The sequence below is a fragment of the Ruditapes philippinarum genome, unplaced genomic scaffold (assembly GCF_026571515.1).
Source record: "Ruditapes philippinarum isolate M1 unplaced genomic scaffold, ASM2657151v2 ctg2010_1_1_1_1, whole genome shotgun sequence".
Taxonomy (NCBI): Eukaryota; Metazoa; Mollusca; class Bivalvia; order Venerida; family Veneridae; genus Ruditapes; species Ruditapes philippinarum.
In genome coordinates this window covers 108,885-134,854 of record NW_026862581.1, presented here as the reverse complement: position 1 = coordinate 134,854, position 25,970 = coordinate 108,885, and the positions used below count along the sequence as shown (strand labels likewise).

General features: G+C 34.3%; 1 protein-coding gene across 2 annotated transcripts; it reads left to right on the top strand.

Annotated features, from left to right (window-relative positions):
* The first annotated feature begins 1,682 nt into the window (after positions 1–1,682).
* LOC132719473 (probable aminopeptidase NPEPL1) lies at positions 1,683–20,457 on the top strand. 2 transcript variants are annotated; one of them, XM_060703244.1, is made up of 13 exons: positions 1,683–1,748; positions 1,949–2,147; positions 4,114–4,296; positions 4,852–5,109; positions 9,282–9,363; positions 10,215–10,357; positions 11,050–11,127; positions 13,445–13,545; positions 14,590–14,644; positions 15,501–15,582; positions 16,018–16,181; positions 16,540–16,650; positions 20,259–20,457. In XM_060703244.1, the coding sequence occupies exons 2-13, from the start codon at positions 2,001–2,003 to the stop codon at positions 20,430–20,432; spliced, it is 1,578 nt and encodes a 525-aa protein (XP_060559227.1). In that variant the 5' UTR covers positions 1,683–1,748; positions 1,949–2,000; the 3' UTR covers positions 20,433–20,457. The 2 variants fall into 2 exon arrangements, with proteins under 2 accessions (XP_060559227.1, XP_060559226.1); XM_060703243.1 differs by lacking the exon at positions 11,050–11,127 and adding an exon at positions 10,919–10,996.
* The last annotated feature ends 5,513 nt before the right edge of the window (positions 20,458–25,970 follow it).

The following is a 25,970-nucleotide window of genomic DNA, read 5'->3' as shown; positions in this document are numbered from 1 at the left end:
GTTTTTTTAATGGATTTTGTTATCCAGGGTAGAGGTGGTTTTGCAGTTATTCATTTAGTTTTATGTCATCCTCAAGTGATGTTTGAACTGCCTTCAACAAATGGAGATTCGGTCGGTTTTTTTTTAAGTATTTCTGTTGTTATTTTTTTAACAAAACAAATCACTCAGTCCAGTTTGCCTTTTATTACAAAAATCTGGAAACAAAGTGATCCCTCGGAAGAATTAATCACAACAAAATTACATAAGAATTGCAGACTCGGTTTGATTGAGTCTATACATGAGGGATAATGAATAAGTGCAACATCCCTCACGCCCCCTAGCACCGGCTTGAGCGGTACTCAATTCTCAACACTTAATAGTGCTGGTATCAATGATCCCGAACGACCAAAGTGCGGGGCTTAATTTTGTTTGAATACAGTTGGCCTAAAATATTTTTCTGTGCAGATGGTGTCATGATTGGATATTCAAGGTATGATCTTAACAAGATTATTTTTGGTCTGAGATAAGACATACATCGAGGATATTGTCATTTCGTGTACTTTAAAATTTAATTTAACCATTTTGACATAAATGTCATATTTTGATATTGATAATTACAAGAATATGATACAATTTATTCAAAATTCAAAAATATGTTTCTTAAAAAGTCTCTTATTAAAGCATAAAGTTATACTTATAGTCAAATTAAGTTTGGAATTAAATTCAGAAAGACTTGGCACAGGATGATTCAACTTGATGGTACACTGATTTACCACCTTTTGCTCTTGTCTTTTGTTACAGCTTGCTTGGTATGGTCAACTGATCAGATTATTTTGAGTCATCTTGATTATCACTTAACCCTTTACCTCATAAAAACGTGTTTTGACGGATTTTTGATCCCTCTCCCTTTGAGGCATCAAACAGTGAAAAATTACCATATTTAGGCCCCAAACACTGTACATCAAGGGATTGCCAATAGGGGAATGTGTCCCCTTCTGTTTGGGAGCTTCTCATTGCCAAAAAATTTGAACATGTGTCATGCTAAAAATGGCATCAGGTCGATCGTAAGGTAAAGTGTAACCAACGCTGAAAAGCCTTTAACTCTATATCTCAATCCAACCGAAAGCCGTTTTTTAGAAAAAAAAAACAATACAAAATAGTGATTTTTTTGCAATTTTTAGACGTCCCCGTTGCCATGGGAATAGGAAATGCTGTTACAAAGGCTTTGGTCCAGTCATCATTTGTGCCAGGTTTCATCAGTATTGTAGCATATATCATAGTTTCATAGCAGTTTGAACTTGAAACAGGAGGCTTTACAATTTTTCACAATATGCTCATGAGTTAAAGGGTTAAGATAATCCAATCACTTGACCAATCAAGCTGAACGACACACAGTCACTTGGGGTGTTGAGCTCAAAACGCCTTTAAAATCCAAATAAAATGTATATGAATTGTCAATCCCAGCACATATGTATATCCATTTAAAAACATCTCAATATAAGCCGTTTTGAAAAAAAATAAAAATTTTACACTGATAAATTCCTACAGAATACAATACTATATCAATCAAGTAGCCGAAAAAATCAGGGCCGAAAGGTTTAGGTATTGAAAAGACCAAGAGCTGAAATGTCCAGATACCCCGATCTTTCCATCCATCCACATTCCATTACACTAAAAGTCGTCCCTGCGAGAACGTGCATACTTTATATCTGGTCAAATTCCAGAAACTGAAAAAGCCGGATGTGTAATCCATTTTTAATAGTTTAAAAGTATGGTTTTTGAGTTATTTGATTGTAATCAATTAATGCTGTCATATTAAAGTTGAATTGTTGCTAAATTTAGACAGAAACTCACAGTTATTCTCTTTTATTTGTATTTTATTAAAAAGTGTATGTAAAATCGGATAAAACATTTCGGACACATTTTGTTATCAAAATATTATTTATGATATATTACTATTTTCTTGTATTATACATGTACAGAACACAACAGTATTGTTAACTATTGAGTGTGAAGGTAACATGGCTGCCAAATTAGCCTTCTCAGGGAAGCTGACTAAATCAGATCCAAAAGAAAACCCTGTGTTGATTGTTGGTCAATTGAAATTTCTCAAGCAGATTAAATTCACAGATGTATCACTCAAGCTTGAACCCAGAGTCAATGAGGAGGTAAGTTTGTGTGGTGTAGACCGTTTTTAATTATTGTTGAAACCTGGTGGATAGTTTCTAGCTGTGCAATCAGGGCTCTCGATTGACACGGGGATCCGGGTTTTGACTCGTGAAAATCGGGAAATGCACAAATTTGACACGTGATAAAATCTGCCCAAGAGTCAATTTGCCACATGGGATTTTCAGCTATGCCATAATAATTACCTTTAATCCACCCCTAATTACCTATCAAATCCTACTACATCTGTCAAATCTCACTCATTAAAAATGCCAACAGGCAGTATAAGCCGTGTATAAAATGCTTTACACACGGCAATTGTTTATACCCTGTGCACTCAAGCGCGACAATTCAGTGGCTGCAATTTGACAGTGCTAAAAATAGCTCTACACAACTGATAAGAATTACATACTTGAGGTGTCAATTATTGATTGCTTTTAAAGGTTTATAATACGTCTTTGATTTACTTGGAGTACCTGTGCATTTGTTATTTCTTTTTCCATTAAATATTCCAAGGTACATTTTGGTATTTAAAATTAATATGATATAGCATACCAGTAAAGATAATTCTTTTTATATTTTATACATTTAATCAGAAAAGCTGCTGCTTATTTTATTCTTTCACAGCAATTCATTTTTTGGTTTTATTTGTTTTTTTTTAGGTGGAGCAGGGGGTGGGGGGGGGAGGTATAGACATTTATAATTATGGATTTTTTCTGTCAATTTAGACTTTGGAATCTCCAAAAATGACCTCCAATACAGTCATTTTTGTAACATAAAAATGATTCATGTAGTCAAATGACACTAGAAAAAAATGATTTGACTCATGAAAATTTTGGCCAAAGAGTCTTTGACTCGTGAAATTCTGACCCTACTGAGAGCCCTGTGTGCAATTGTAACTTTTAAGGCTATTAGAGAGGCCGAGCAAGTATAATACTTGGTAGACTGGGCTTATCATACATGGAACTGATATTTTTTCATCTACAGCAGGGTTCGAATTTAGGCATGCAAACACGCTAATAGCTTGTAGAAATTCTGAATAGCGAGTAACAATATAAGACACTCGCATTTATTAGTGAGTGAATAACAAAAAGGACCCAAATATATAAAGTCTTCTTTTCAATTAATGTGTGTGTAAAATTTGAAACAAAACTTATAACGCCGCGAAATAAAGACAGTCTTGCGCATTTTCGCTATAAATTCAATTGCGGAAATCCGATTTTTAGGGGGTTGCCCATTCTTTGGGCATGTGCGTGAAAAAATGACGTCAATCGGTACCCGCGACTACGATTGGTAGATAATTTTGTAACCGTCTCTGATTGGTCTTTATAAATAGACATGTACTGGAAAATCCGATTCCCGTTACGCTTGTTTGTTTGTCACTTTTTATTTTAGCTAGTAAGCATAAAATGCACAAGCTAATTTTAGCTAGTAGTAAATATTGCAAAATTCGAACCCTGTACAGATAAAGCCAGTTCTCATCCTAGACCTGAAAAGTTAGAATTAAAAGTAAGATAGGCAACATCCCACATGTAAATTCCAAGTTTTAAGAAAACGCTATTAACTTATTGATTTTTTCTGTTTCAAAGGTCATGGATCAAATCCCTAAATACTGCAAAAAATACAAATTTCAATAACACAAACTGGACAAAACAGTCAACAAAATATAGTATGCAATTATAAGCAGAGAAGAATTTCTGATTTAATACTTTTACATGTATTTAAACAGGTCATTAAAACAAATTGATTAAAGCATAATATGCATGTACAGTGTACAAAATGTTCAAGAATATTGAAGTATTTTTTAAATGACATATTTTTCAGATTTAGATCATAGGTCTTTATTAATAAATTATTTCTTTTTATTAAAAAATAAAAGAGTTTTATATAGATGTTGCATGCAAATATTTTGGATGAGAAAGACAGTGAACTTTTGGGTATTAAATGATTTTTTCATATCTTTTTCAGACATTTACCACTGCCATAGAAGGTCTTCATCCATCACCCACGGATAGCTGCCCCTTATGGTTGACAAATGCCACCGTGGCTGCATTACCCATCAAATGTAGCCGTCACAATACACAAACCAGATCACATTCCTTATCAAAGTTAGTCAAGTCCTGCTATGCTGGTGGAAATGAATACATAGTGGTAGGTTTATATTTTCATTTGAAAGAAGGAATCCAAACTTCATTTGAAGTATTTTAGACCACTGACTGAATTATTTATTCCTCATAGCTTTACGTTCAAGCCCTTTAAAGAATTTCTTTTGTTACCATCTTAAAACCCAACCTAAAAATTTTTTTTTTTTAAATAAAGATAAGATTTTCTTTATTGTTGGTTTATTTTGTAAGTTTATTAAAACAAACTACAGCTTGTTAATTATGACATTGGAATTTAAAAGAATTATTTGTACATATCAAGCAGGATTTTTTTCATTATGATACTGTTTATAATATACAGTCAAACTTGTGTTAAAGACCAATTCTGAATAAAGACCGTTCTGTAAATAAAGACCATTTTTTGAGAAACCTTCATTGAAAAAAAGTGCATCAGAGTGAACTTCAAATAAGGATTTCTTGCCTATAAAGGCCATGTATCGTATTTCCTTCGGATGGCCTTTATTCACATGTTTCACTGTACTTTTTGCAAATTGATCCCCAAAATGATTTAAAAATGAACCAATGTAATGTATTCTTTCCATAGATAATATGTGAGAGGAAAGATCTTGTAGCATCTGCCGCAGCTGTGGCTCGCACATTGCCCCTGTACAGTCGCAAATCCTCAACACCCAGCAAGGGTCGTACAGTTGTGGTTGAGTACCTCCTGGTCGGTGAGGGGAGTGACAAGCCTCTCGATGATGAAGATATTGATTGTCTAAACACGGTCGCTGAGGCAGTGAGGTTAACAGCTAAAATTGTAGATATACCATGTGCAGATATGCACACCAATACTTTCCTTGATGTAAGTAACTTTTGAATGTATTGCAAAAAATTTAATGATTTTCAGTGAAAAGATACACAAATTATTTACACTCAAGAATAAATTTTGGTTGCTTTAAGATTTTATTTGTCAAGCAGACACTATGATGATTAAGGCTTTGTTTTATACTTGAATGTTCAAAACACCAAAAAATGTTCAAATAAATATTATGGAAAAAGCAATATTCAAACATCAAATTCCTGATTAGTTCCTGGTTGTATTTATGATTTGGTTTATACATTTATTAATATATTTACTTTAGTTTGATTGTGTAGGAAGCCATAAGCTCGAATCAGATCCTGAAACCAACCAGTAATGAGCAATGAGTGTAAAGTTTTTTCCTCAAGGAAAGGACTTGCCCCTGACAAAGGATTTGAACCCATGCGACTAGCGATCATTAAATTAATAGTTGGATGTGTTAACCAGGGTTCTCACTAGGACTTTAAAACATGGAGTCCATGGACTCCCAACCCTGAAAAAGTTGGAGTCCAAAAGCGCGTCGCAATTAATATGTTTACAGATTAGTCATTCAATGCTCACAATAGCATTGCTGATATTTTAAATCTTCAAGAGACTTCCAAAGTTTATAGTTATTCAAAAGAAACTCTGAACTACATAGTATAATTATTGTTTTGTTGTTAGTATTTATTATGAAATTATTTCATTATAATGCATCAACACATGGAAATCGTTTTTATGCCACCGCAGCATCTGCGATGCGGTGGCATATAGCGATTCACCTGTGTGTGTGTGTGTTTGTTTGTTTGTGTGTTATATAGATTATATAGTGAACTTAAAAAATCTTCTTGTGAAAAACCACAAGTCCAATTTCAACCAAACTTGGCAGGATTGATCCTTGGGTGAAGGGCTTACAAAGTTATTCAAAGAATTTCATTCCATGCAGAAATCTGGTTGCCATGGCAACCAAAAGGAATTATAAGAATAAATTTAAAAAATCTTCTTGTAAAGACCCAAAAGGCCTAGAGCTTTGATATTTTGCATAAGGCATTGTCTGGTAGACCTCTACCAAGATTGTTCAAATTATAGCCCTGGGGTCAAAATCGGCCCCGCCCCGGGGGTCATTGATTTTCACTATATGTACATATAGTAAAAACTTCAAATACCTTCTCGTAAAGACCCAAAAGGCCTAGAGCTCAGATATTTTGCATAAGGCATTGTCTGGTAGACCCTTACCAAGATTGTTCAAATTATAGCCCTGGGGTCAAAATCAGCCCCGCCCCGTGGGTCATTGATTTTTACTATATGTACATATAGTAAAAACTTAAAATACCTTCTTGTAAAGATCCAAAAGACCTAGAGCTTAGATATTTTGCATAAGGCATTGTCTAGTAGACCTCTACCCAGATTGTTCAAATTATAGCCCTTGGATCAAAATCGGCCCCGCCGCGGGGGTCATTGGTTTTCCTTAAATGAAATAGAATATAGTAAAAACTTATAGTAAAATCTTTAAAACAATTTCTTCTAGCAATTGACAAATGCTAGAGTTTAGATATTTGGCATGAAACATTGTGAAGTGAACTTCTAGCAAGATTGTTCAAATTATAACCCTGGGGTCAAAATTGCCCGGCCCTGGGTTCATTGATCTAGTGTCAAAATTAGCCCCGCCCCAGGGGCCATAGGTTTTCCTTATATGTATATAGTAAAAACTTTAAAAAATCATCTTCTCTAAATAAAAGGCTAGAGTTAAGATATTTTGCATGAAACATTATGTAGTGAACAGGATTGTACAAATTATAGCCCCATCCCCAGGGGTCATTGATTTTCACTATGTACATATAGTAAAAAATTAAATAATCTTCTTGTCTTAAGGTACAAGGCTTAGAGCTTTGATATTTGGTATATAATATTATCTATTGGTCCTCTACTAAAGTTGTTTTAATTATGCCCCTAGTGTTAAAATTGCACTGCCCCAGAGGCGATAGTTTTCCTTATATGTATAAAGTAAAAACTTGAAAAATCCTCTTCTCTGAATTGAAAAATCCTCTTCTCTGGATTGACAAAGGCTAGAGGTTAAATATATGGCATGAGACTTTGCGAAGTGAACCTTTACCAAGATTGTTCAAATTATAGCCCTGGGGTAAAATTGGTTCTGCCCCGGGGGTCATTAATTTTCATTATGTGCATATAGTAAAAAAATAAAAAATATTTTTGTCTGAAGGTACAAGGCATAGAGCTTTGATGTTTGCTATATTATATATATCATCTATAGGTCCTCTACCAAATTTTTCCCCTGGTGTTAAAATTGGCCCTGCCCGGGGGCAGTGATTCTCATTATGTACACATAGTAAAACAGAAAATAAAACAAATGTTTTCTGAATGGGAGAAAGCTACAGCTTAGATATTTGACTTGAAATGTTGTTTGGTGAACCTGTATCAAGATTGTTTTGAATTAAACCCTTGGTCCAAAATTTTGCCTTGCCCAAAGGGACAGTGACCTACTTTCTGGTCCTTTGATGTACAGCAATGAAATTTTGACCATGTGCACAATTTTAGTTGTAAAATTGAATTTTGATATCAGGTGACCTAGATTTTGATGATGTGACCTACTTTCTTGTCCTTTGATGTACAGCTATGAAATTTGAACCATGTGCACAGATTAAGATGTAAAGTGAACTTTGATATCAGCTGACCTAGATTTTGACAAAGTGTCTTACTGTGTTGTCCTTTGATGAAGTCATGAAATTTAGGCTGTGTGAAATATGACCTTCACCACCAAATTCACTAGACTCGAGTGCATTGATATATTCCTACTCTCATCTTTTATTGAGTTAACAACAGATTTAACCACTAATCTGATAAGAATTAGATAGGTCAGGAATCTATGCATTATGACAATCTACAAAATTGTATAGAAATAAAAAAAATCTGTTCCTACACTACTATTTAGTGTTGTATTAATGCGGTGGCATAGCATTTTTCTCAAATGCAATCTTGTTTTTTTTCTCACTTTTATACCAAATCAAATTTTATTCTTGTTAAATAAGTCCACTCTAAAGACAAAAAGTTTATATTTGTAAAAAAACGTTAATGTATATAGGCAGCATTTAGCGGAATAAATAGGAAAATCGTGTACAGCTTCACACAGTGTGTAAGAGATTCATCCGATCGACAATTATCTTAGCAAATATCTTCAAAAGGGGGCAAATTGAAGATCGATATTTCAAGATTTAATGTTGATTAAATAATAAAGGAACAATTCATCCGCATGTTGGGCTTGGAAACCGAGAATTTTTGCAAAATTTTAGGGTTTCTGGCGAACGTGAAATCGCCGATGTTGGGGATCATTTTCGGGTAGAATCTAAATATCAAAGAAAAGCGTACTGCAGTATGTGCATTTTGGTTTGTTGTCCTGGCATTTCGGCACAATATCTTAAATTCTTAATACTCTTATAGAAAGTTTTTGCAAGAAAGAAACTAAAGCAAAATTGTGCCTAGAAAATGCCGAAAATATTCGACAATCATTCAAAATTACACTCATTTGTAATTTGAGAAAACAGTCTTTAAACTTGCGGCGTAAATAGTCAATAATTTTATCCTTTTGTCGGTAAAATTTGCTAATTTCCAATCAACTGTTGATCAAAGATATAAAATTATCACCTCGTGTTATATCTGGTAATAACATCTACTGTACAGCGCGTGTATACATTAGTCTGATCACTATTGCGTGATAATGATCAGAAGCGTTATTGCTGATTGGCTAATCGCTTCACGGGTCGAACAGCATAGGACCGCCTACCTATAGACTGACACGCGCTGACGCATTTGTGTATTTGTGCCTGTAAACAAGCGGTAATGTTTATGCGTCCTCGGGCAAAATTAAGCGTACGTGGAATCCTTGCTCTGAAATATTTGCGTCCAGCTGTAATAAACATGCGTTCCGGGACGCCGAAATAAGCGTCCCCGAGAACCCTGGTTAACCACTCGGCCATGCCGTCATCAGTGTAATTAAGTTGGATGAACCTATCCTGATTACATGGGCCTTCTTGGACAGGTTCTTTATTGTCATTGGAATTCAAATTATACCAGTTCTCCTAAAGTTTTATTGTTAAAGCTGCAATCTGATTAGTTGCTTATTCAAGTGTTTAGTTTACTAATATCTAACAATGAATTTTTTGTTTTGTATATCTGTATAGGAAATACGTGAGGTAGGAAAGAAGTTGGGAATCCAGCCACATATCATAGCTGGGGAAGCTCTTGATCAAATGGGCTTTGGTGGTAAGAGTTTCATTTATTTTACAGAAAAATGGGGTCCATTCTAAATATCTTAAAGTGAATTGTTCATGTTTTAATATAGGCGAACCATTCATCATTTTTAGGGGAAATTTAAAAGTAAGTATAGACTGAAGGGCACAAATCTGATCATGGTCTGCACAGGTTGCATGGGGAAATTTAGTTGCTGCCAGCACTTTAAAGGTTGATCATGAAGAAAATAATTACAAGGTATATTCTAATTAAAGTGTTTCACTGTCTTGAGATGATCCTTATTTTATGAACTAATTTGTTATTTGTCAAAGGGGTAAGAAACAGCAAACAATTTTCAGATTTCCCCTATTATTGTTATCAAGGGAAGTAATCAGTATTAATGCCCTTTATCATTATGTTAGATGTGATACTTTGGTATAGCTTGTAAGCTTCTACACTGTGAGTTTTATTACAATAATAAATTATTACTTTAGGTAGTTACTGCCCTTGATCATTTGAATGTCATATCAAAAACTAGGTGAAAAATAGATGCAACTCCATATGTACGTCATAAAAGTTACAATCTTTTAGTATATACTTTATAGGTTTTTAAGGGAGATAATGATAAGTTAAAAAATCTGATTCTGTTTAAATATTGCTAGATTTTCTTCCCTTGATACAATGTAAGTATATTTCCCCCTTTTGAATATTGCCAGAGTTTCTTCCCTTGATAAGTATATTTCCCTGTTTAAATATTGCCTGAGTTTCTTTCCTTGATAAGTAAATTTCCTTGTTTAGATATTGCCTGAGTTTCTTACCTTGTTAAGTATATTTCCCTGTCAAGGGACATAATAGTTATTAAAAATGCATGCTCTGTATTTTAGGTATATGGGGTGTAGGAAAGGCAGCTGAGAATCTTCCAGCTCTTGCTGTTCTTAGTTTTACTCCCCCATCAGCCGAGAAAACTGTTGCCTGGGTGGGGAAAGGTATTGTCTTCGACACTGGTGGACTGTGCATCAAGACAAAGGTAAAAATCTTCAGTGTTGGAAATAATTATAAGATACATGAATATGCAAAATATTGATGCATGCTAGATAAATAAAAGTCAGTATAAACATAAGATGTAGAAAGCAGTAAAAATTATTTTTACTTTATAGTCATTTAAAAAAGACACCTTTGTGTCCATTAAGGGTAACAAGGGGTTTGCGTCTTTATTTAGGAGTAAAGCCTTGAAAGTGGCCTCATGATCTTTAACAATTCTGCTGTCATTTAAATTCCACCCTAAATAAATATATGTGTGTTTTCATGGCCAATAAATGCACGGAAGGGCACCTGAGGTCTTCCTCCACCAGTAAAGCTGGAACATCGCGATATGACCTATACTGTGTCGATGTGACGTAAAACCCAAAACTAACAAAATCATGGCCAATATCATTCCTGCTGACATGTGAGACATTTCATTCACAAGTTTAAATGAAAAGTTAAGTTGGAATGCTGAAAACAGTAAATGCTAATATCATTTACATATTTTTAATCTTTAAAAAGAACATTTTAAATTGAAACCAAACATATATAATTACTGATATAGACAGGTATGTGTGGCATGAAGAGAGATTGCGGTGGCGCGGCTGGCATGCTCGGCTCATTCTACCTTGCTGTTAAAATGGTAGGTTATCTCTATAGATTTCTTGTTGATATATTTCATGTATTGTTTCACAGGTTGGAATGTGTGGAATGAAAACTGACTGTGGTGGAGCGGCAGCAATGCTTGGCGCTTTCTATCTTGCTGCCAAAACGGTAAGGTTTTTAGTGTGAAGTCATGTTAGTGTAGATTTTAGTGTGGTTAAACTTGTCTGTTTGGAAGAAAATATCGAGCTATTATGATTGATATGGCATCGTTGTTGTTGTCATTGTGTTAAAAGTGTTTGTTTTAATAGGCGAGCGATAACACTGCATGTGGTGCTCTTGTTTGATTGTAGTTGTAACAGCATATAAAGTGATATTTAGCCGTCTATAATTTTTTTGTCATATTTGTTCTTATCTTAAGAAAAATCTTAGCTACCTAAAGTACCTAAATTGAAAGAATTCTCATAAAGTCTGAGCTGTATTGCTAGTGGTGCATGTGCAAAATCTGTCCTAAACTTGGAAAAATAAATGGTACTCAGAATATTTTGTTAGGGAATATTTTATTTTGTTTTTATGCCCCCACTTCGAAGAAGTGTGAGTATATTGCTTTGCACTTGTCGGTCCGTCCTGTCCGTCGGTCTGTAGACCAAATGGTTTCCTAGTGATAACTAAAGAACCCTTAGGCCTAGGAACTTCAAACTTGGTATGGTGAATGGTCATGACCAGTAGATGACCCCTATTGATTTTGGGGTGAAGGGGTCAAAGGTCAAGGTCACATTGACCTCTTAGGTAAAAACGGTTTCCGATCAATAACTAAAGAACCCCTAGGCCTAGGGACTCTAAACTTGATATTGTAATTGGTCATGAGCAGTAGATGACCCCTATTGATTTTGGGGTCAAGGGGTCAAAGGTCAAGGTCACATTAACGTCTTAGGTAAAAACGGTTTCCAATCAATAACAAAAGAACCCTTAGGCCTATGGACTCTAAACTTGATATGGTGATTGGTCATGATCAGTAGATGACCCCTATTGATTTTAGGCTCAAGGGGTCAAAGGTCAAGGTCACATTGGCTTCTTAGGTAAAAACGGTTTCCGATCAATTAATTAAAACGCTTAAGCTTAGGAACTTCAAAGTTTGTATGATGATTGGTTGTAACCAGCAGATGACCCCTATTGAGTTTTGGGTCAATGTGCCAAAGGTCAATGTCACATTGACCTTGTAAGTTAAAACAGTTTCCTATCAATAACTAAAGAACACTTAGGCCTAGGAACTTCAAACTTGGTTTGGTGATTGGTCATGACCAGCAGATGATCCCTATTGATTTTGGGATCAAGGGGTCAAAGGTCAAGGTCACATTGACCTTGTAAGTAAAAACGGTTTCTGATCAATAACATAAGAAGGCTTAGGCCTAGAAACTTCAAACTTTGTATGATGATTGGTCATTGCCAGCAGATGACCTCTATTGATTTTGGGGTCAAGGGGTCAATGTCATATTGACTTTGTACTTAATGACAGTTTCTGACCAATTACTCAACAACTCAAGTTGCCTTGGTTGATATTTTTATATTAAACTAAAAATGCTTTTGGTATACACATTTGAAGGTCTTATGTAATATGACAACTTGGCTGTCATTAATGAGGCCTACATGATTCATAAAATTTATGCATATATTATTTGGTAAGATTTGTAAGAACTCAAATTGCTGCACACAACCTATGGGGTCACAATAATTATTTTTTACCTTGTCACTTGTCATGACCAGAAGATACTAGATAACCCTTATTAATTGTTTGTTCACTGGGTCAGAAGTCATACATAATAACCTGATCACATGACTAATTGGCTGCCGATAGGGGGCATACATGTTTTACAAACATATCTTGTTTTATTTTAATTATGTGGGTTAAATGGCAGATGTTATCTTTAAACTGTCCTTGAAGGGTTTATTGTTCTGCTTTTGGGTCTTTGGAAGCATAAAATAATGCAGGAAAATCCTATGAGATATTTGTGGCGGAGGGGTTGCCTTTTTGGATTGAGGCATCAGAATTGCCGCCACTGTTTAACCCTGCATGATTGCAAGACATGACTAAACAGGTCCAAATTACTTTAGTCGTTGCATCTCTCAGTGCCAGCATATGAGGATCTTTTGACTGCTAGTGTTGCTTAAAATTTTGTAAAACAAGGTTAGCCAAAATGATCTTTCTAGTTTTGGCACCATTTTACATAATTTGTGTTGGTACGCCATTAAACCAAAACAAAAAAACACACACGCCAGTTGTCAGGGTTTTGTCTATTTTGAAAATGGATTTAAACTTATACTTTTGTTTATTTAACATTGCAATTTACTTGAAACTTTAACCACCATTTCTTCCCTCAATTATAGTGATTCCTATTTGTAAGGAATGAGTAGAAATAAATAGTTCCTTTTCCATTTTATCCTCTTCCCCAACAATCCTAAGTAACTTTGAATGTTTTTATTTCTTCAGGGATTCAAAGAGAATCTTCACGCAGTGTTCTGTTTGGCTGAAAATGCTGTTGGACCAAAAGCTCTAAGACCAGATGATATCATTACCCTTTATTCAGGAAAGTAAGTGTATTCAAGCTGTATGATTAAAGGTATAAAGCTCAAAGTCTGAGTGTACTGAAGCTCTTAAGTATAGGTTATATGTTATATACAGAGTTTTAAGAAATTAATTTTCGAGCCAACGAAGTGAAGCGAGAAAATTAGTTTCTTAAAACTCTGTATCTAACCTTTAACCGACTTACAGTAGCCTGCATATTTAAACCGAGTGCACTATGTAAATAGGCGGAGTCCATTAAATCGGCTCATTTAATGTAATTAATACATACAGTTGAGTTACAGCACTGTATGGAAAATACTTCGGCAAAATTTAAACAAAATAGAGCGATTTCATTGGTAGACAAACTTTGGCGAACTGTAAGTTGAGGCACATCAGTGTGTTAAACATTCTTAGAAGTGAGTGTATTTAAGCTGTAAAATTGCGGACAGTGATTTTCTGAACGCTCTGTTAGACAGTATTGATTGTCGTAAAGCTCTGAATGGCAGAAGGGTGTGTCTTAATAAAGCTCTTAAATGAAGTATCTGAGTGTCTTAATTCTCTTAAATTTAGAAAAATTAGTGTCTTGAAGCTTTAGAATGGAGAATGTGAGTGTCTTAAAGCTCTAATATTAAAAAGTTAGGGTTCTAAAGGTAATAAATTCAGAAAGTGGGTGTCTGAAAGCTTTAATAATGTGAATGCCCCAAAGCTCTAAAATAAAAGGAAATGATTTTCCAAAATCTCTAAAACATAAAAAATGTGTCTGCTAAAGTTCTAAAAACTTATTTAAATTAGTGAGTGTTCTAAGGTTCGGGAAAGCTATTGTATTGAAGCTACAGGAGGAGAAATATAAAGGCCCAGGTGCCCGAACATGCTTGGAAGTAATTCTTTAAAAAGTTAAAACATTAAAGGAAAGATCTATGTTAGTCCCTCACTTTTGAATATATACCTCTGACTACTATTGCCAAACCAAAATAGATGTTAGTTTCATGATTTTACAGTATATAGTGTATTTGAGATGGTTTTATCACAAGTTTTAGGTTAATGTTATATTTCTTTTTGATATATTTCAGGACTGTTGAAATCAATAATACGGATGCAGAAGGTCGCCTTGTTTTAGGAGATGGGGTAAACATGTTTGTTTATTTTCTAAAGTGGTATATTAACATATGACCTTTAAAGCAACTTGAGACAGAAACCTGAAGCTTATTGGACCCGGCCTCTTGCCCCATTATTGAAAGTTATCAATACTGATGTCAAATGAGGATGTTATTTTCAAATGTTAGATTTTTTTCCTATGTTGATGGTTATCCTGGGTTCACTGGTTTTGATCCTCAGGCAAGGCAAATTTCCTCGTTGATAATTAAAGTGAGATTATGCCTATCCAAGTGTATAAATTAGTGAACAGGTGAAAGTCAAAATAAGTTTTCATTTTGCCATAATTCTTTTAATAAAAACAATTTGTTTACATGAACAATAAGCAAAGCATGGATCCAAACGATTTTTTCGTAAATATCCATTAGAATTTACCTGTAACGTTCATTTCATAAAGAGGGTGGGGCAGTCTTTTTATATTTTAGGCCGATTTTAAAGTTTATCAAAAACATTTCCCAATATGAACTGTCTGTCAATAACCTTTTTAACAGTCCATATTTTGAAATATATAATCCATTCTGCTCAACTTGACTATGAAAATATGAACATAATGTCACTTTAATACTCGGCATTGAGTCTAATGGTCATTTGTCTCACGATGTTGTTTCAACTATAATGTGGAATTGGTATTAGGAAAATTTATAGTAAGTTATACAAGAAAGCAAGTTTAGTGTTAACCAGACTGACTGCAAAGATATGACCAAAAAAATGTGTTTAAATCAGTGTTAAAACCAAACAAACATTAGGCTGGTGTAACTGTAAACCTTATCTCAAGAGAGGTATATTTACCAGAACTTAAAGTTAATTTTTATGTCTTTACTATTTGTAGGTTGGCTATGCACAGAAAGATCTAAAAGCAGATATAATTGTTGATATGGCAACGCTAACAGGAGCTCAAGGAATTGCAACTGGTATGTTAATATTACAGTAAAAACTCTGAAAACCGGACCCTGTCCGGACTTGACCAAAAGTCTGGTTTTCAGAGGATTCCGGTTTACAGAGGGTCCGGTTTTCAGAATTTTTACTGTACTTTCAAATCTGTACACATGTAATACTAGGACTCCTTTTTTCCTTGATTTTACTTGTGACTTCCAAAATGTAATGTTTTTCCTTCTTTACCTGTATAATATAACTTCCAGTGTGAGAAATTCTGTAGTCTCTGACTTCCAAATTTTGTAACTTAAAGGCAGTCCTGTAATACTATGTAAAATGAATCATCAAAACCAGAGCAGAATATGCTTAGTGTGCGTTTAAGTTCACTCACTGACAGAATTTCAGTATAAGATTAAAATAAAAAGAATTTCAGTTTATGATTAAAATAAAAAAAAAGTCGACATTTACTTTAGGAAAGTATCATGCTGGAATCTTGACAAACAATGAGGACATGGAGCTAGCTTGTGTGAAGGCTGGACAAAATTGTGGTGATCTCGTGCATCCAGTGCCATACTCACCAGAGCTACATTTCCCAGAATTCAACAGTGCAGTAGCTGACATGAAAAACTCAGTCGCTGTAAGTGGACTATACGTATATTTTGAAATTATTTGAATGGGAAATACATAAAGATATTGGATCAATTGAATGATATCAATAATATTCCAAAAAGTATTTGATCCCATTGGTAAGAAATATATTTTTTTATTTTGCTGTGATGTTTAGAGAAGAAAGTGAATTAAAAATTTACACAGCAATTGGGAAAATAACACCACAGCCTTAAAATAACTAACATATCAATTTACTGATTATGTTAATTAATCAAAATTAATTTGAACTTCATTTAATTTAAAACATATCTTTCTTTTAAGGAAAAAACATGCAAAGTATGTATAAGCTGATGTATATATGCATTATTTTATTGCCATTAATTCAGGATCGTTCAAACGCCCAAGTGTCATGCGCTGGTCTTTTTATAGGATCTCATCTAGGGTTTGATTTCTCCGGAGTTTGGTTACATATTGATATGGCTGCCCCTGCTCATATTGTAAGTTTTTGTTACCTTATACATAGCTATATTTGTACAAATGGTATGTCCTTCCTTGTATGTGTATCAACATGCCTCAACTGTCAAGTGGTTGTATACTTCAAATCACCTATTTAATACTATTTAAACAGTACAATCTCTGACCAAAGAGTTATAAAACTTATTATTATATACCTATAAATTTTCTCCCTAAAATACACGCAAATATTGAAGCGCAAATACATTTCAACGGATAGAAATTTCCGTATAATGTTAGTGACAAATAGGGAACCATGGACTATTTTTGACGTTGGTTCCGATCTAAGCTTTGTATAACGTTGCATTTGAAAACAGGAACCAAAATTATTAAAGGCGTTCCCGGTTTGCAAGAATTACGTATTCATCCGTCAGTCATGAATTAATTTCTTGACAACTACATTTCATTTTCTGAATAAAACGAAAAGGTATATAATAAAGGAAAATTATGTTATAGTAGCTTTCTGAGACTATGTATTTTTCTACTCGCAACGTTGGAAAATTGATATCTCGCTCGACCTTTGGTCTCGCGAGATACCAATTTTCCACTGCTTCTCGTAGAAAAATACAAAGCCTCAGAAAGCTACTACAACATAATATTCCGTTTTTATTAATGGCTTAACAATGAGTATGCATTCTTAGTACGGCAGATTGTAAAATAATATGACACATTTTTAGCTTGACTTTTTTTTTTTTTTTTTGAAAAAAAAAGTAGAGGTATTGTTATAGTCAGGTCGGCGTTGCTGTTGCCGTCCGCAAACTTGTACCTGGATTATAACTTTTTTATTTCTTGGTGTCTTCATACTTGGCCACAACAACCCTTGGGACAAGACATTACAGTAGACCACACTAACCTTGACCTTCATCCATAAATGACCTTGACCTTCAAGGTTAAAAGTCCAAATTTTGCTTGTTCATGCTGTTATTGACTGTAACTTTGTTATTTTTGAATGGATTGTCTTCAAACTTGAACATAATAATCTTTAAGGATATCCCTTAAAAATAACACGACAGTCCTTGACCTTCACCCATAAATGACCTTGACTTTGAAGGTCAAGTTATTGAAATTTTAATTTTTTTGGCTATAATTTGGCTGTAACTTTGTTATTTTTGAATGGATTGTCTTCAAACTTGAACATAATAATCTTCAAGGATCACCCTTAAAATAACCCGACAGTCCTTGACCTTCACTCATAAATGACCTTGACTTTGAAGGTCAAATTATTGAAATTTTCATGTTTTAGGCTATTATTGGCTGTAACTTTGTAATTTTTGAATGGATTGTCTTCAAACTTGAACATAATAATCTTCAAGGATAACCCTTAAGAATAACCCGACAGACCTTGACCTTCACTCATTAATGACCTTGACTTTGTTTTGGCTCTAACTGGCTGTAACTTTGCTATTATTGAAGGGATCAACTTCATATTATAACAGAACATACTTAAGGACAAGACCTTGTTGTTTATCGTGACTTCACCACGTGACTCCACCACGTGACACCACCACGTGACTCCACCGCGTGACTCCACCGCGTGACACCACCAATTGACTCCACCGCGTGACTCCACCGCGTGACTCCACCGTGTGACTCCATCGCATGACTCCACCGCGTGACTCCACCGCGTGACTCCACCGCGTGACACCACCACTTGACTCCACCACATGACTCCACCACGTGACTCCACCATGTGACTACCATGTGACTCTGACATGTGACTCAACCACGTGTATCTATTTATAGAATTTTTTATTTATAGAATTGTGTGTTTCTATTTATAGAATTTTATATTTATAGAATTACGTGTCTCTATTTATATACTGGTTGGGGAGATAACTTCGGCTGGTTGATAAACTCGGCTTTTTGTAATTAAATCAAGTTATCGGAATTTTTAATCTAATCAAGCTCACCATCTCATACTATCCCTGGAATTCAACAATATCTGGAAATTTTGTCAAGTTGGTAAGATATTTAAAAAATAACACAGACTTTTACCTGTTTGTTTACAAAACATGCCTAAAACATAAAAAGTACGGGAATCCCATTGTTGTGCGCATGTGCAGCAGATGCTCATTTTGAGGCCTGCACTGGGGTACTTTTATATATTGACCTACTACCGGTAAAGCAGACGACGTTTATGTATACATTTTGTAGATGAAATTCAGACTCACTTTTGTCTTGCTAACTCAGAAAAAAAGCTGATTACACAATCTTTAAGTGGAATGGATTGAAAGACTGATGTTAAATGCTCCTTTTATATGTTATTGTGTAGGTTGAATACCACTAAATTAATTTCTTCTTCACTCTGTTAAGCTAAGCAAAAATAAATTTGAATCACTAATTCTTTAACTACATATTTCGTTATATGTTAATAAATGATAATGTATGAGTTTTTACGTAAAAATGATTTATATGTTACATAGTATGTTGCATATAAATATCGTGTTATCATAGATATTCATTATACTAACGTAATGCTCAACAATTTTGGTAACAAATATTTTTTATTTGACATAAATGAACAGCAAAGAAATAATAAAATGTCTAAACATGTTATTTTATGTTTTAACTTACTCATTTAAGAAGAAAAACAAAGAGCCGGAATTATCTACTCGCGTGCGTTTAAAATATCCTTTTTACGTACCTCTTCCAGGGCCTCTCAAAATTACCCGTTATGTTTCCAAATATAACTTTTATGGTGATACCGGAAAATCGAAGAGCTGAAGTTTATTATGGTGCAAGATTCATCAGAATACGTAAACAAATAAATGAAATATGCCCCCAAAACACTGATTTTCGGCCGAGTTTATCTCCCAAGCCAGTATATATTAATTAGTATACTTATATATAAAAAATATATAGACAAAACAAATGTGACAAGACAGAATGGTTTATTTTATAAAAAGGAAACGTTAAGATTTTTTTCAAACATTTCTTTGTTTGCTTTTAGAGAAAGTAAAAAGTCGAGTGTTGCCCCCGCCCGGCGGTGGCTCTTGTTAATTACAACCACAATGTCATGTTAACAAGAAAAGACAGATGGGTCTAGTTATGAAATAATTATCATTATTTTGCTGTATGTCCTAAACAACAGACTTGAGTACTTGTATAACCTAGTCTAGGGAAGACTGCCTTTAATTGTTTAGTTTCACACTAAATCAGTATTTTGTTTGTAACATTTTATGCAAAAGAAAAAACCAAGTCAGTGAGTCTGATTTATTTTTTTAATAAAAGAAATGCAATTGATTATAAAAATGCAAAAAGCAGTTTACTTTTTTATCAATTTTACCTGTTCTAATTTTCAGAATTTGCATTTTCAAACTTACTCTAGATTTTGAGGGGTAAAAACCCCTTGGTCTTTAAAAGTATCTGGAGATCTGTACAATTTGTTAATTGTAAAGTGATAAAATTGGCCTTATGGTTAAAGTGTTTGCCTCTCAACTGAGGGATCATGGTTTGAACCTGTCTTAGGTTGCAAACATGTTTTCTTATATGACACCAGCACTGGTTTGTTTCCAGGAGGCTGACGTGTCTGTAATAGTAAAAACAAGTTCTACGATAATCCTTAAATAAGTATGTTCAAACTCTATTGTAGGGTGATAGAGCAACGGGTTATGGACCTACCTTACTAAACACTCTATTTGGAGGAAAGTCTTCCAACAAACTTCTACAGTCTATAGCCCCTGCAATGCCGCTGTGGGAACGTGAGGGCATGGAGGTGGAGGAAAATACGGACAACAGCAAGAAAGCCAAACTACAAACAGAGTGAACAAAATCTGCTGATGCAGCAAAAATATATATATGTGCACTTAGATAAGGAACAATATAAAGTCTCTGTTTTGAATAATTTCCTTATTTAATCTTTTGATTTGTAAATTTTTTAATTTAGATGATTGATTTATGGAAAAAAAATATCTAGGAAGAAAAATTTTAAGTTTTTCTTTCCTTGTTTCTAAAGCGTAGAAAAACAATGTATTTATGGTAATTTTGCACCAAAAAGTATCTAGACTGTTGTAAGGATGTACACTGTCTCATTTTGACATTTAGCTAGAATTTAATGTTGACAATAGAGTTTGCATGTACGTGTTGTCAGACATGACATTTTTATTATGTATTTGTGTAACACCTAACAGTACATAATTTTTTAGAAAGATTTAAAAATACATTGTCCATGTATATCTGAAATAGATATGATAAAACTATGAATTGCCTAATGCTTACTATTGTCTGTGATTTTTTTTTCTTTTTTTCAAACAAATAATTCAGTGCTCTCTTTGGAAGTAGAGAATTGTCTTTCTTAACAATTTGTGATGTGTTTTTTTGTTTGTTTAAGTATGGAAGACAGCCTTTGAATATATTACAAAAAAAATGTGATGAGAATTATTATTACTTAACAAGTTTTCTGTTCCTTTGGGGTTTAATTTCATGTAAAATTCTATTTATTTTGACCAGAAGATGTGTTACAAGGGAAGTAACTTGGTTTGAATAAGACATGTCCTGTTTCTTTTTTTGTTTGCATATTATATTTCAATAGACCAAATATAGGACTTTGCAAAGGGGAGATAACTTTGTGTCAGTCATGACATCTTTTTCTATGGCATGTTAATGGCATGTAGAATTTATGTAATCAGATAAAAGAGAAGATACGTTTTCAAGGGAGATAATGCACATATTCTGACCTGTGATATTAACTTTGGTATAATTTTGAATATAACATGGTGTATGTATTAATATAACATGATTTATTTGTTGATATAACATGATAATTATATTTGTTGATATAACATTATATAATTATTGATATAACATGATGTAATGTGGATACACTTTCATAACAATGGATAATTAATATGCAATATTCTATATAAAAAGTAAACACAATAGTTGAGGACAGAAGTTACAGCCCCTGAATATGAAACCTTCATTATTTTGTGTTTATGCCTTTTCAGGGCGGATTTTTCCCCCAGAAATTCTTTAACAAAAAATCTAAGATTTTTGTGCAATGATGAACAATGCATTGATTTGTTTGTTTGTATATTTATTTATTTGTAATTTTCTTGTTTATTTTTTTATGTGAACAATCATACTAATATTAAGTAATGAATTATTGGAAAATTGAGCCTATCAAGATCAATATGTTCCATTTATAAATTTACTTTTTTCAAAATAAATCATTTTGTTACAGAATCCGAGGACTGTATTTGTATCACTGTCACATATGTAAGCTTGTCATAAAAACTTTGCACACAATGATTAAAATAAAAACTATCTGATATGTGTTGTTTATTTTTAGACTGTATTTTTTCTGTTTAGAGCACTTGATGTGTGGTAACACAGTCTAACTACAACACTACTACTGTAGTCAAATCCAGGGGTTAAGAGTTCGATGAACTGCTTCTGTGTTTTGACAAAATAAAAAAAAATGGCGCCACATTCCTCCCAAGAAAATAAAACTTAATGTAGCGAATCTTCCTTATGCATTTCCGCTGATTACCGTATAATGTAAATAAGCTTATATCTCATGAATGCTGTAAATTAATAAACATCAGCTCCCCTTTTTTAGGTTATAAATGAAGTATATGCTCGCCCATATGGTCTCTTTCCGCCCATATGGTCTCTTTCCGGTGGCGAGGGTAAACAATAGCAAACACACACAAAATACTGTAATAAGACTTTTTATATATAGATAGTGGCCCTTTTAACAGTTGATATATCTTGTAATGAGTTGTTGAAAACGTGTCTTCTAAACTTACGTTGTTGCCAAATCCTATTATTTTTGTTAGATATATTACTAAAATGCCCTTTATGGCCCAGGAATTAGTTCATTTTTCAAAAGCTTTCATTTTTAGCTCACCTGTCACAAAGTGACAGGGTGAGCTTTTGTGATCGCTTTTCGTCCGGCGTCCGTCCGTCCGTCGTCCGTCCGTCGTCCGTCCGTCCGTAAACTTTAACTTTAAATGACATCTCCTCATAAACCACTAAGCCAATTTCATCCAAACTTCACAGGAATGTTCCTTTGGTGGTCACCTTTAAAAATTGTTCAAAGAATTTAATTCCATGCAGAACTCTGGTTGCCATGGCAACCAAAAGAAAAAACTTAAAATATCTTCTTTTAAAGAACCATAAGAGCTAGAGCTTAGATATTTGGCATGAAACATCTTCTAGTGAGTGTCTACCAAGTTTGTTCAAATAAAAGCCCTGGGGTCAAAATTGGCCCCGCCCCGGGGGGGTCATTGATTTTCCCTATATGCATATAGTAAAAACTTAAAAAATCTTCTTTTAAAGAACCCAAAGAGCTAGAGCTAAGATATTTAGCATGAAACATGTTCTAATAGGTGTCTACCAAGTTTGTTCAAATAAAAGCCCTGGGGTCAAAATTGGCCCCGCCCCGGGGGGTCATTGATTTTCCCTATATGCATATAGTAAAAACTTAAAAATCTTCTTTTAAAGAACCCAAAGAGCTAGAGCTAAGATATTTAGCATGAAACATGTTCTAATGGGTGTCTACCAAGTTTGTTCAAATAAAAGCCCTGGGGTCAAAATTGGCCCCGCCCCAGGGGGTCATTGATTTTCCCTATATGCATATAGTAAAAACTTAAAAAATTCTCTTTTAAAGAACTCAAAGAGCTATGGCTAAGATATTGAGCATTAAACATGTTCTAATAGGTGTCTACCAAGTTTGTTCAAATAAAAGCCCTGGGGTCAAAATTGGCCCCGCCCCAGGGGGTCATTGATTTTCCCTATATGCATATAGTAAAAACTTAAAAAATCTTCTTTTAAAGAACCAAAAGAGTTAGAGCTAAGATATTTAGCATGAAACATGTTCTAATAAGTGTCTACCAAGTTTGTTCAAATAAAAGCCCTGGGGTCAAAATTGGCCCCGCCCCGGGGGTTCATTGATTTTCCCTATATGCATATAGTAAAAACTTAAAAAATCTTCTTTTAAAGAACTCAAAGAGCTATGGCTAAGATATTTAGCATCAAACATGTTCTAATAGGTGTCTACCAAGTTTGTTCAAATAAAAGCCCTGGGGTCAAAATTGGCACCGCCCCGGGGGTCATTGATTTTCCTTATATGTGTATAGCAAAACCTTAAATCCTTCTTTGAAAAAACCCAAATAGCTAGAGTTTAGATATTAAGCATGAAACATCTTCTAGTAAGTGTCTACAAAGTTTGTTTAAATAAAAGCCCTGGGGTCAAAACTGGCCCGGCCCCAGGGGTGTCATTGTTTTTAACTATATGTGTATAGTAAAAACTTAAAAAAATCTTCTTTTAAAAAGCCCAATGAGCTAGAGCTTAGATGTTTAGCATGAAACATCTTCTTATGGGTGTCTACCAAGTTTGTGCAAATAAAAGCCCTTAGGTTAAATTGGCCCTGCAACGTTGGGGGGGGGGGGGGGGGGGTTGGGGGCCTATATACAGGTGAGCGACCTCAGGGCCATCATGGCCCTCTTGTTTGAGTCCCTTTATAGTTTCCAAAAAGTTACTCGTTTGCCATACAGTTTCTGTCCAGGCACCCGTTAATAAGCATTCAAAACATACTCTAAACCATTATTTAAAAGTTATTAAACTTTAATTTGCCTTTTTTATAAGACGGAAAAATGAGCTGCGTCACGACAAAACCAACATAGTGTGTTTGCGACCAGCATGGATCCAGACCAGCCTGCGCTTCCGCGCAGTCTGATCAGGATCCATGCTGTTCGCTTACCAACTCTATTATAAGTAGAGAAACTGATAGCGAACAGCATGGATCCTGATCAGACTGCGCGGATGCGCAGGCTGTTGGATCTATGCTGGTCGCAAACCCACTATGTTGGTTTTGTCGTGACGCGGCTCAAATGTATTCGCTTCTGAAGCATAGGCAAATTGTTCAAATGAAGCAAACAATTTGTCTAATTGGTGTAATGAGACTAACGACATTTGTTGAAGCAAGTGGATAAAAAAGAAACCGTGTTTTACAAAGAAACCATATTTTACAGTTGAGTGCGGCTAGCTATATATAACCCTAACTGTTGTTGGTAAGGCACATAAGATTATCCAGCCCGCAGAGGAGTGTTGAAATGAAATTGATTTAGAGTCAGTGTGGGACACTACCCTGTTTTTTTTCATTCCCTTTAATGGTCGAGACATAATTTCAGCCACTGTAGTCGTAAGTGGCGACCGAATGGGGTTCGAATTACCAGAGTCTATGAATCTCTTTACTCGGGTTTTGACCCCTGATTTTATTTTACTCGCAAATTATCTTTTCTGTCATATGACTTAAATTGCGTTGGTGGGGCGTTAAAGCCAAACGAAACAAACAAAGTGCCAAGGGCTTCCTGAAATCAGCAGGGCAGGGAACACAGAAATACTATTTATCACTAATAAAATGTATGGAAAAGTTAATAATCAAAATTCTGTAAGTGATGCCTTTCTTTTCAGACACCCTGTACTACATGCGCAGTAAAATATTTTCTTGAAATGATTTTCTGTTGTCAAAAAGATTTAAGCATCAATTATTTTATAATTGTATCTATATTTCTTTTCTTTCCAGCCTCGAACAGACAGTTTTATTACATGAACGTTTAATTATTGTGGAAAATATGAATATAAAAGGGGGAAATCCGCCTTTTTAATACAATAAGCTCATTAAGAATGAAGCGTTTAGGCAGACTTTAAGACTTTAGTGTAAAGTGTCTTTTCATTTTAAATTGTTCTTTAAGGGGAATAATTCGTGCATATATACTTTAAAAAATGTTAAAATATATATGGTTTTCCGTTAATGACTTTGTTGTTCCGCTTTTTAGACATATTATATAGACAAGGCTAAACTAGAACAGGCTTTTACGATAACACTATACTACAAGAATTCACTTCCTAAACGCGTTAATTTTCGAAACTATAAAAGTGAATGATGGCCCTTATGAAATACCTTACTAAATATCAAAAATATTCCCCATGTTTAGAAACAAATGTGTTTATTGATATATGAAATTCTCAAAAAAAAAATATTTTGAACGCATGATATTATCTGGGTGACTCACCCGGATATTATAGTGATTCCTTAATCCATCATCTATATATAGGTCTAAGCCCGACTTAACATTCAAATGTTTTATCATGCAGCATGTACACATGTAATAAATTATAAATAACCTTCTACGTGCGCTTAACATATTTCTTTTTCACGGACCATAAATTGTCTTCCAATGAAGGTTTATTCAAGCTTGACACAGTGTATAATTAAGCTTTGCATTCTTCAGTACTTGTAAATACTGATAAATTATTGATTAAATGACAAATCTTTGAACTTTGTGATCGACCCTC